Below are 12,093 nucleotides of genomic sequence, written 5' to 3'. Positions count from 1 at the left end.
ATATTAATTTCTGAGAACCTGAGTGAAGTTCTGGCACATGGGAATTCTTTGTACTTATTTTACAACTTTTCTGTAAGTATGAAATTATTTCAAAATAAAGTTTAAAAAAAAACAGGTGACTTGATGCCAAATGTTGAAACCCCTCTATCTCTGAATTTGCTCTTATGAAAGTGGGGACAGTAACTGTCTCTTTGTTGCTGGGAAGATTAAATGAGATAATAATACAGAATGTACTTCAAATGGGACCTGATGGGAACCAAATGTTCAAAGAACGTTGCCTATTGTTACCTATCCAGGTGAGATTGCAATTGACTAATTTTCCTCTTTATAGTCTTCTCCAATTTCCAAGCTTTCTACACTAAAAAAACCCTGCTTTTTCTGGGTGGTGAACCTACAACGTGATTTATAGATGATATAATACAGAATTGTACACCTGAAATCTATCTGACTTTACTAACAATTATCACCCCAATAAACTTTAATTTAAAAAAGAAAAAAAAAACAACCTGCTTTCATAATCAGAAAAAAAAAATTTTAAAGGAAGAAAAGAAACAAGGAAAACTGGAAGGAAAAATGACCAAAATGTTAACAGATTGGTGAAACACAGACCTATGTCTGAATTACATTCAGGTCAGGGGGACAAAGGATATGATACTATTTTCGTGCTGGGCTAGTTCTCTGCCGACACACATGCAGAGGGCGTGCCTATCACACGACACCCTAAAAGGCCAAGGAATCAGGGCTTGTTATATAGAAAACATTAAAGGGCCAACTGTGCTTTCAGGCCCTCTGCTCTTGAACATGCAATCAAATGAATCCTTTTGTTATTAGCCAGAGAATATGCTCAGATATGAACAGCAACTTAAAAATGTGGTTTATTGGCCTTCATCGAAATTAGAAACTTTTGTGTTTCAAAGGACACCATCGAGAAAATGACAGCCTTCAGAATGAGAGAAAATATTTGCCAATCATGTATCTTATAAAAGACTTATAGAGGATATATAAAAAACTCTTATAACTCAATGACACAGAGACACATGACACCATTGCAAGTGGGCAAAGGATATGGATAGACATTTCTCCAAAAAAGATACACAAATAGCCAGTAAGCGTGTCAAAAGATACTCAACATCTTTCGTCATCAGGGAAACGCAAATCAAAACCAGTGAGCTTCCACTTCATACCCACTAGGATGGCTAGGCTCAAAAGGACCAACACTGACAAGTGTTGCCAAAGATGTGGAGAAACAGGAACCCTCACACACTGCTGGTGGAAATGTCAGACAGTGGAACCGCTTTAGAAAATAGTTCCTCAAAAAGTTAAACGGAGTTATCATATGATCCAGCAATTCCACTCCCAGGTACACACCAGGAGAGATGATAATATGCGTCCACTCAAAAACCTGTACACAAATGCTCATAGCAGCGCTATCAGTAATAGCAAATAATAAAAAATAAACACACACATACACACACATACATACATACACACACACAAATCCAAATGTCCATCAACCGATGAACGGATAAACAAAATGTAGTGTTAACCATATAATGGAGTATTATTCACCCATAAAAAGTCATGAAGTTCTAATGCATGCTCCCACATGGATAAATCTTCAAAACATGCTAAGTGGAAGAAGCCAGACACAGAAGGTCACATATTGCATGTTTCCATTTGTATGAAATGTCCAGAACAGGCAGATGGATAGAGATAGGAGTAGGTTAGTGGTTGCCACGGGCTAAGGGGTAGGGGGAGTCTAGGGGGGAAATGGATGTGGAGTGCTTCCTTTTGGGGTGGAAAAAAGGTCCAAAATCAATTGTGGTAATAGTTGCATAATTTCATGACTTAAAAAAAAAAAACACTGACCTGTATATGTTAAACAGGTATGTGGATTTTATCTTAAGAAAGCTGTTTTTTTGTTTTGTTTTGTTTTGTTTTTTTAAGGGGATAGGATTTAAATGGGACCTTGCACCCGTATCAGCTGGCCACCTAAATTACAAATAAAAATCTCTTGCTCTTTCGTAAGTCCAGGCAGATCTTAAGTCCATGACTCTTTCTTCTAGGGAAGATCAATTCCCACACGCACTTGGAAGCGCGCCTCCCTAGCAGTCCTCATCTCCCTGGCTCAGAGCCCCACCTGACGCATGAGGATGAAGGGCAGGGCATCTCTGCACTTGCGCGGCGGTGTTTACCTCGTCCGGGCTGGATGCCTGGTACACGCGGCACGAGTCTTCGTACTGCTTCTCGGCCTCAGCCTGGTCGGTCACGCCGTTGGACTCGTACACGGGAGTCACGTTGTGACAGAGCGCGATGGCCTTCACAGCTTCGTGCACACGGCTGCTCATGGTCCGACGGACTTTGGTGGTGATCGCGGGGCCCTTCTGAGCAGGTGGGTCCTGCGGTTGCTGGGGGAAGGAGAAACCATCAGGAAGATGAGGGAGGCACAGAAAGGTCCCGGAAGTGTGGGGAAACCACCACGCAGTTACTGCTTTCCTTACTAGGGCTGTCACAACGGTAACTCTCAAATATATCTACAGTGACATCAATGGCATGTCATTTTCAGAAACCCAATCATTTATGCTTGGAAAAAAGGGGGGAAAAAAGCAACATCAATAGAGGAAAAAAACACAATTTAGTGACTGTGGGTGATTTTACCTGTGAACATGTGCATCTGTCTTCCTTTGGGTGGGGTCAAGGGGCCGCCACACTGAAAGCGATCCTGGTGTTTGAACCAGGGCTCCTCGGCCTCGGCACTACTGACATTGGGGGTGACCATTTTCTGTCGTGGGGACAATCCTGGGCATCGTAGTATGTTTAGCAGTATCTTTGGCCTCCACCTGATAAAGGCCAGAAGCACCTCCCCGCACCTGCTGTAACAACAGATGTTGCCCAAAGTCCCGTGGAGACCAAAACCATTCCTGGTTTAGAAACAGTTTTAAACGTACAATCTCGGGTTTAAATTAACAGGCAACAACTTCAAATGGCGCGCTACAGGAGCAACAACTGTCAGTGACAAGTAACCCAGGGCAGGGCCCAGTTGGCGTTATCAGGAACAAGCAGAAGGAACCCTGCCCAGATGGACGTAGGGCACGGTGGTACCTAGCACTTCACTTAAGGCTGATTTTCAAGAATAATTTTAAACGTGCTCAATTTTTGCCTTCTCTGCTGTCTCTGGCCCCTTAACCTGTCCAAGCAGCTGTTCTACTGCCAACCTGGCCCTCACCCCATCCCTTTGTTCATACCTTTCAACACATGGCTGGACCTCCTGAATGGGTTAAGTCTTAGGGAAAATGGTTTCAAGCAACATGGTAAGAAGAGTACTGGAAGGTTAAGAAATCTGAGCGTTATTCTTAGATGGATTGTGAACAGTTGTGTGACCTCGAGCAAGTCACGTCTGCTCTCTGGGACTCAGTTTCCTGCTCTCAGTTTCCTGCAAATGAGGGGCGTGGGCTGGGAGGGGGGGGGCGTTCCACCCACACTCCACACCTGAGAAGCAGAAACCCACTCAGCATCAGCCAGTGTGGATGGCAAGCAGCCCCGATCTGTGTTACACATCGGGTGCCGTGAAGGCCTTCCTTTGAAGTAAGGGTGCCTTGAAATATAATAAAAAATAAGACCACTGAGAAAAGGCCACTTGTTAGCAGTGTATGGCTCAGTGTTCAGTAAAACTCAGATGCCCTCCCATAGTCCCTGGGACTCACCCGATTAGCTCCTTCCCACCTCTGCAACCTCCCTTCAAGCCACCTTCCTCCTCGTTCCCTCTGCTCCATTCCCTCTGCTCCAGCCACACTGACCTGCTCTTTGAGCCCTGCTGAGCTTCTTCCTGACTCAGGGCCTTTGCACTTGCTATGCCTTCTGCCTGGAACACCACGTCTGCAGGGCTGGCTCACTCCCTCTCCTCCCTGAGGTCTCAATTTGAATGTCACCTCCTCAGAAAGCCCCCTAATGCATGCTGCCCCACTTGTCCCCCCCACTGATGTCATGCTTCCACATTTCCCTGTCCTGTGGTTACTATCCTGTTTAAAACCAGCTTGTTTGCCTGATGATTCTCTTGTTAGGCCCTGAAAAAACAGCTTGTCTGTTGCATCTCTAATACCTTGAGCAGGAGACATTTACAGAACAAATGAACAACTTAAAATTCCTAAGGTGATTGCGGGGGGGGGGGGGGGTCCTCACTTGACATGATTTTTCCCCCCATCTCCAATAAGAAATAAATAGCAAACTGACCAACATCGGTTCCAGATATTAAATCACGGTTTTGGACGAAGGACCTGTAAGAGTCTTCCTGCCTCCACAGCTGAGACCCAGAAGCTAGAGCTGTTAATGGACTTGCTGGATACTACATTCCATTAAAAACATTTTTTATCCAACAGAGGAAAAGCGATCTGATCTTTTAGAATGAATTCCATTTTGTACCCATGAACACATGGTTGCCCAAAATAGAGAACAGATGGGTTACGAAAAACAAGAAAATGACTTTCATTTAATTTTTAATACTATTTTTAGCAGTGGCATTAGACTCCTCAGGTAATTAGACAATTACTAAATTATTCTGGTCATGCCAGCACACACACTGCTCTGGCTTCCTGCTCTGTTAACCTCTGGTGTCAAGAGGACATGAGTTTCACTTCCAGGCCAAAGGGCACTGCATGGTAACAATAATTAGAGTAATGAATCACAACTACAGTTTAAATGAATCATTATTTGCCAAGTGCTTTTGATTACAAAGGATTTAACTCTAAAATTCTAACAAGGGCTGAAGATTTACAGAAAGGTTCTCTCCGCTGCAGAGACGAAATCAAGAACGTTTTTTCTGAGTTCTGTAATTTATGTTCTAGCCATGGACGTGTGTCTTCGTTTTTGCCCACATTCCTCAGCACCTGGACCAAATTATGATTTAACATTTGGGGCAATAACAAGACCTTTGACAACATAATTGCTTTGGCCGGCGAGTTTTTAGTAACTGTGGGTTTGAACGGAAGGCTGAGGGAAGGGCATTCTTCACAAACTTCTGGATTGTACAAGCAATCTGATTTCGTGTCCACAGAAGTCAAACACTTCCACTACTATTTCAAACGGGGGTAACACAGAGCTCTGGAGTTTTGCATTCCAGGTGAAACCAGTCCAGAAAAAGGCAGAAACACGGACGGATGGCCCAGATTTTTCACAAGGACCTCACTTTCCGATCAGGGAACAAATCAGAAGATGAGGGTGATTGGCCCCGACCAACATCGCAGGCGACTGGTTGAATATCTCCAGGTTCATTTTATTTCTCTCTTAAATACGTATCCCCTTTCTTACTGTTTCAGGGAAGAGGGGTCAGAACCATTGATTCTGAAATTCTCTTTTACTTTTCAAATAAAAGGCTCCTATGCACACCAAATGCGTAGGAGCCTTTATATACGTGATATACGTAATCCATATATCATTAGGGCCTGGTAATTACCAGGGGCTCAGCTAGTATTAGTATTAGGTCCCGTCTTCAAACGTCTTCACATTCCCCATATGGAAGAGTTTCACATCGTACAGTGTTTATCTCTAGCCTCCTCCCTATAGGCCCTTTAACCTACACACATTTCTTCTTACTTAAAAAATACCAGGGGAAAATAAAAACAGATGTGGTATCCACAGAGGCAGGTTCTGACTCTTTCTGCCCTGAGGGAAAAAAACCACGGGTCCCCTTAAGGAGGGAGGCCAAAACAGCTCCACGTGAGGTCAGAAGTTGGGACAGGAATCAAGCTCTCCATATACAAAGGCCTCTGACTTGGGCCCTCGGGTGGGTATCTCGCACCATATAATGCTTTGGAGTCATTGCACAGCATCCCAGCCAACAAATGAGACAGGGCGAATCAATGAAAAATAGGCCTCTGCTTCTCATTAATGACCCATGGCAGGGGCATTTCTCAATGAGTACTCCTATCTGCGTATCAGGGAAGGTTGGGACAAAAATTAAATACTGAGTCACCCTGAATATCAGCTTTCTTTCTAAATGCAGTTAAAACTTCACCATCACTTATGGGCATTCATAATACTAGTGGATAGTATGGCTGGGTTACAATTGGTAAAAATACATTATTGAAGAAAAGGAGTTTCTGTTTCCACAGCCCTTCTTCACTCCCCAAATAAAGCTCAAAGCTGGTAACTCATTAACCTTGAAGGGACACCCCCACAGAGACAGGCTCAGAGCTCCCACTTCCAAACGAATCAACCAAGTTACAGGCTGATTACGTGACTGAATAAGTAACATTTACTATTTAATTGTAGGCATCTTAGAGCATGACAAAGGCCACAGATTTCAATTCCTTGAAACTCAACCCCCGTGTAACACAGGGGTTCTCAACTTGGGGGATTTTACTCACCATTTGGCAACACCCGGAGATATTTTTGGTTGTCACAACTGGGGTGGGGGTGTACTACAGACATCTAGATGGTAGAGGGCAGGGACGCTGTTAAAATCCTACAATGCATAGGACGGCCCTCACAACAAAGAATCATCCAGCCCAATGTCGTAGGCTGAGGCTGAAAACCATGACATAAAACCACTGACACCATAAAACCAGAGCCAGGAAGCAGGAGAGGCCTAATTGTGCAGGTTGGATCCTGTCAATTAAAAATTTCAGTAGGGTGTTCGTCTTGGATTTTTGCATTAACGTTTTTAGAATGTTGCATTATGATTTATCTTAATCACTGCGGGTTTTTTGGCACCCCATTCAGTTGTGCTTCATGGGCACATACATCACTCACTCTTCTTACTTTAATCCTGGCCCTGTTAGGAAACCATTAAAAATGATTATAATCATTGACGTGAGTGAGAAAAAGGAAGTTGGATAGTGTTATTCTAACACTGGTTATTCTAACAGGGGTTCTTAACCAGAAATGCTTCTCAGAATAACCAACAAAGATTTAAAGAAATATGCTTGCCCCTCCCCCACCTAAAGAATGCAACAGGGCCCAGGCATACGAATATATACACACACACACACACACACATATACACATACATATTTAACTTTAAATGAAATTCTGATGTTCAACTCTAGTTAAAAAGAATTATGAAAATATGATGCCTTCTTGTTGTAAAGAAAAAAAGAAACACACAGAGAGAAACACAGAATACATTTCTCCAGACACACAAAAGGCCAAGAATATTTTGGCATTTTAAACACTCAGATGTTAACACTGGTTATTTCTGAGTGATGCGAATACAGGTGACCTCAATATTTTTTCTTTGTACTCATCTACAGTGTTTATTTTATTTCCAACAACAACAAAAGTATCATAAATAATAGAGCAGTAAAAAAAAACAAAGTAAGCTGTGTCCCAGAAAAGTTAAAAAGCAGTAAATTCTTCCTCAAGAAAACATAAAATTAAACTTATCTATGTTTCCTACGGATGCAGAAAGCGAGAACACTGTCTGGGACAAAGTAAATACTGACAAACTGAATGGATCAGGTGCAGGAAAATAAACCAGAAACTCACACATTCACCACCATACTCATTAAAAAGAAAAAAGCTCCGTAAATTCCAACTCGAACAACAAATCCTAAAACAGTATCAGAGACAAAAATATTAGAACTGTGAAAAATGACAGTTCACAGACCCAAACCTGTGGAATAATATCAATTATGTTTTTTGAAAAACATGAATTTTACGAGTACAAAACAGCCTAGGACACGCAAAAGCGCTGGTCTTGGTCTTCTGAGAAGCAGGACATCATGAGGCTCCCATTTCCTATAGTCTTTTTTTTTTTTTTTTTAAGGCACATCTATTAACAAGAGTTGAAGATATCTCCATTTGCTGTGGGAAGTAAAATCAAATAGATGACTACATATTCCAGGTAATATAGACGAATTGTCACAAAATATTTTGATCATGTGACACACTGAGGGGGAAAAAATGTTTGAGGACCCTCCATATATATTTAACTTTGCAGAAATACGGTATTTTGCCTTATCAAACAAAACAATGACATTCTAAAAAGATATGATAAAAATGAAAAAACAGCATTTTTCACAGCATTAGCCATTGTCTCAAAATAACAACATATACTCAGCCGTACAGGGCACCACGAATTGTAGATTTCATATTAAATTTCAAATTGTCGTATCTGTTATTTCGTCAAAGCGAGAATGAAGTGCTGATGCACGCTACAAGCTGGAGGAACCCTGAGGACATTATGCAAAGTGAAATAAGGCAGGTGCAAAAGGTACTGTAGGACTCCATTTCTATGAAATGTCCAGAACAGGCAAATCCCCAGAGACAGCAAGTAGACTGATGGCTGTGAAAGGCTGAGGGAAGGAGGACTGGGGGTGGGAGTCTAATAAATAAATATGGGGCTTCTCTTGAGGGTGATGAAAATGTTTAGAAATAATGTAGTAGCGATGGTTGCAAACAATGTTGAGACTATACGAAAAAACACTGAGAACTGTACCCTTTAAAAGGGTGAACTTTATGGTTTGTGAATTATATCTCAATTTTGTTTTAAAGGTACCAATAAGTAAATAAGCCAGAGGAAAAAAATCATCACATCTCCTTAGCGTGTCATGGTTTGATCTCATAATGTTTGGCCATTTTCCTGTGGTTCACTTGGGCTCATGTTAATCACCTGGATTTTTCCTATAGCAATCGTTTACAGCCAGCTGCTCTCTTTATGAGGGTCACTTAAACAACATCCCTCAAACCAGTCATCTGGACATTTTATAAACTGCAATCTCCATCGCAACGTTCTGAAAATAACCAATCACAGAATTCCGACTCCTTCCGCAGGTCACCTCACGGACCGTACCTGACAAATGTCCGATACAAGGAGTGAGGGTCCCTGCGTCACTCTCAACATTATTAGTATACGACTTAAATTTTGCTTTAACTTGGAAGGTGAAAATGAAATGTGAACAAATGCTCACATCTTTTCTTCATGCACCCCAACAGGTCATCTTACAAACTCTGTTTTGGAGCCCACAGATACAAACGCTGATGTTCTGAAAAATAGGGGCGAACCTTAGATTCATGGTAGCTATTCTCAAACTCTCTTGTACTTTGGGAGTCTAGAGATTCCGACCATCGCTAGTGATCAGCACCAGGAGTTCCACGTACTGTACCTTTACAAAACACTGTTATAAAATCCAGTTATTGAACTCGAACAGATGAATGATGTAACGGTCTGGAAGGAATCTTTGTGGCAGGGCGGGTATATTCTACGACTGAACTGAGGTGATGGTTCTATAACTTTGTAATTTACTAAAAAAAAAAAAAATCACTGAATTGTACATTTAACATAGCTGAATTTTATGGTATGTAAATTATACCTCAGGGGAGCTATTAAAAAACACAAGCAAGCCTTCCTATGTCTTGTCACGAAAGTATCCATGTGTTTCCTGCAGGCTTTTTAGATGTCATGACAGAAGGATGCACAGGCTTCGTGGGAGTGAGGTAACATATATATATGTTAAACTGTAATTCTGAGCTCACACCAACCTCGAGATGACCTAACCCCGTAACACGCAGCTATTTTAAACCCACGGCCGGGGTGGGCAAATCAATTTACGAGCATCCACGCAGGTAGGGTTAGGAGTTAAGAGTTCAGGGTAAGAAATGTCGTTTTCTGACTTGTAACACTTTACAGAGAGTGTTATCTGTGCTAAACCAAAAATGGACCATAAAAGCTGAACCACACGTAGATCCAGAGTGCCAATGGCTTCTGTAAATACCACAAGCTCTTAAAAAATACCACCAAAATGGATGAGGATGTGTCTCGTGCCGAGGGTCCACCACAACTCTGAGGCCGTCTAACGTCATCAGCAGGCCAGCACTGCTGAGAGGCCACCAGCCCGTGCTTGGATCCTCGGAAGGAGCCCGGGAGGCCCTTGGGGTTGATGGTTAAGAAAGAAGAATCTACTCCCAGACAGAGAAACGAGGCAGCTCACCGGGCCCCAAACGCTGAAGGCAGTGGTGTAACTGGGGTGAATGGCAACAAAGGATGAACAGTGGGAGGAGAGTGGGGAAGGGACACAGGCCACAGCTGGACCACGCTGGAAGTCTCAGACCCCAAAAGGGAGCCGACAGTACAAGGGTGAACCTGTGCCCCTAGGAAGGGACCATGGAGAACAGCAGGAAAACCATGCGGAAGGTCATGGTAGACAGCAGGCCAGGTGCGTGAGGGAGGTCGAAGACAAACAGGTGATCTGGTTGGTGGGAGGAGGCCTGTGACTGAAGGCAGGGGTGATGGGGGAGGAAGCAGGAGTGTTCCCCAAAACCTTGCATGGAACAGTGGGGCAAATGGGTGTGGCACTTACTAAGACAAGAACCTGTGGCAGAGAAGCAGGTGTAGGGGAAGAGGGAGGCACCATCCACCAGCAGTGATGCCAAGCAGGCAGGTGTATTCCTGTCTAAAGCTCCAGGTCAGGCCACAGACAAGAGAGAGGAACCATTAACACCCACAGGCTGATGGAAGGTGGGGGGAGGAGGAGACCACCTTGAGAATGACATACAGAGAGACACTCACAGAGCCCGGGAGACACCAACACAGCATCACCACGTCGAAGAAGAGTCAGAAAGAGGGAAAGGAACCAGGGGCTGACTGTGGCTTTTCGTCCTCAGGGTTTTTTAATAGTCCTAAAAAAACATCTTTGAAAAAGACCCATGGATCTACTTGGAGATAAGCCATGTGTTTCACAAGGTACAAGTGTTTCATGGTTGCTTCTGGATGATGACATTATATGGATCAAATGAACTGTTCTCAATTTAAAGTCCATTCCCACTTCCCCACTTTCTCCCCTGCTGGGCTGTTTTCAGCAGCTACCCCAGAAATCCAGGTGTGCCTGCTAAGCAAATGTTCCAGAAAATAAAATGTCGAATATAACTGTGTCATGAAGTATCCAGGGATTCCACCTTTAACGCTTATAAAAAAAGACATTCTTCACATTTTTCACTGGTCTTCCAATGATAGAATTATTATCTCTTTTGACCAATTTAATCAAAAGTATGGCCTCTTTATCCTCTTGTACACAAACAAGCATCATAACATGTACCTGGTCTAACGCAGTCCATCCCTGCCCTGGATGTGTCTCGGAATTACCAAGGGATTTGTTTTGTTAGTTGGTTGTGTCTTACTTTTAAAACACAGAAGCCCAAGACTTCCCCTAACATTAATGAATTAGAATCTGAAGGGTGTCAGGCCCAAGTCAGTATCTCTCATTTTGTTTCTGTTCTGTTTTTAAAACTACCACCAGTAATTCTCATGAGCGGCAGAGACCGGGACCCACTGGTCAAATTTTCTAGGTGTATCAAGACTCTGACCACTAGTAATATCTTACTGTGAAAAATGACTATTTTTGAAAAATTACATAGAAAACAAAATGTGAGAGCAGATAGGCTGGAGGTCATCTCTGATAAGTTAATTTATTCAACATGATTGCTGAGTTGAATACAGACAAGTAAATCTCATCAGTACTACCATGATTCTGTCATAAATAGACCATCAATTATTACTGTTTTGGCTCATAACCAGGGAAAAGGAAAAAATAAGCATGTTCATAAAACCAACCACAGTAGGTTCTCAAAGGTCTTTCTGGCACCAGTTATTGGGCAAACAGTTTTCTCTTCTGTTTCCCCAATATTCATTATTATTTCAATAAAGCAGATTAATTCCGGAAATCAGAAAGATGGGGGGAAAATCTCAACTGCAATTTTATTCAAAATGTAAAAGGGTAGTGGTTGCCAAAGGTTCAGAGGCGGAGGTGGTTGGGGGGGCAGTGGGGAGTGACTGCTAATGGGGTCACTCCCCACTGGGGTCTCCTTTGGGGTGATGAAAATAAAATTGGTTATGACGATGCTTACACAAGTCTATGAATACACTCAAAAGCCATGGAATTGTACACTTTAAGTGGGTCAATCACATGATATTATGAATTGTATCACAATATACGAGTTAACAAATGTAAAGGGATTGTTTTGGGTATCAAAACAGAAAGCTTTACCTGTGTGTAAATACTAAATATGTGGCTTTGTACTTCATCCATTGAGTCAAGGCCATAGGCCACTGTGCCGAGATGCAGCCGCTTGAAAACCATCTCATTCTGGGTAAGAGTTCCT

The 12,093-nt window shown here is 42.6% G+C and overlaps 1 protein-coding gene across 4 annotated transcripts in view; it reads right to left on the bottom strand.

The window, feature by feature from the left end:
* ATP9A (ATPase phospholipid transporting 9A (putative)) overlaps positions 1-12,093 on the bottom strand; it is a 113,548-nt gene that overhangs the window by 43,949 nt on the left and 57,506 nt on the right. For all 4 annotated transcript variants that reach the window (XM_033094602.1, XM_033094604.1, XM_033094606.1 and 1 more), the window contains exons 13-14: positions 11,979-12,091; positions 2,196-2,408 (exon numbers count right to left, since the gene is read on the bottom strand). In XM_033094602.1, coding sequence (XP_032950493.1) covers positions 2,196-2,408; positions 11,979-12,091 — 326 coding nt within the window. The remainder of the gene's footprint in view (positions 1-2,195; positions 2,409-11,978; positions 12,092-12,093) is intronic.

The sequence above is a fragment of the Rhinolophus ferrumequinum genome, chromosome 23 (assembly GCF_004115265.2).
Source record: "Rhinolophus ferrumequinum isolate MPI-CBG mRhiFer1 chromosome 23, mRhiFer1_v1.p, whole genome shotgun sequence".
Classification (NCBI taxonomy): Eukaryota; Metazoa; Chordata; class Mammalia; order Chiroptera; family Rhinolophidae; genus Rhinolophus; species Rhinolophus ferrumequinum.
The sequence above is the reverse complement of the archived record's forward strand: the minus strand, read 5'-3'. Positions and strand labels throughout refer to the sequence as shown.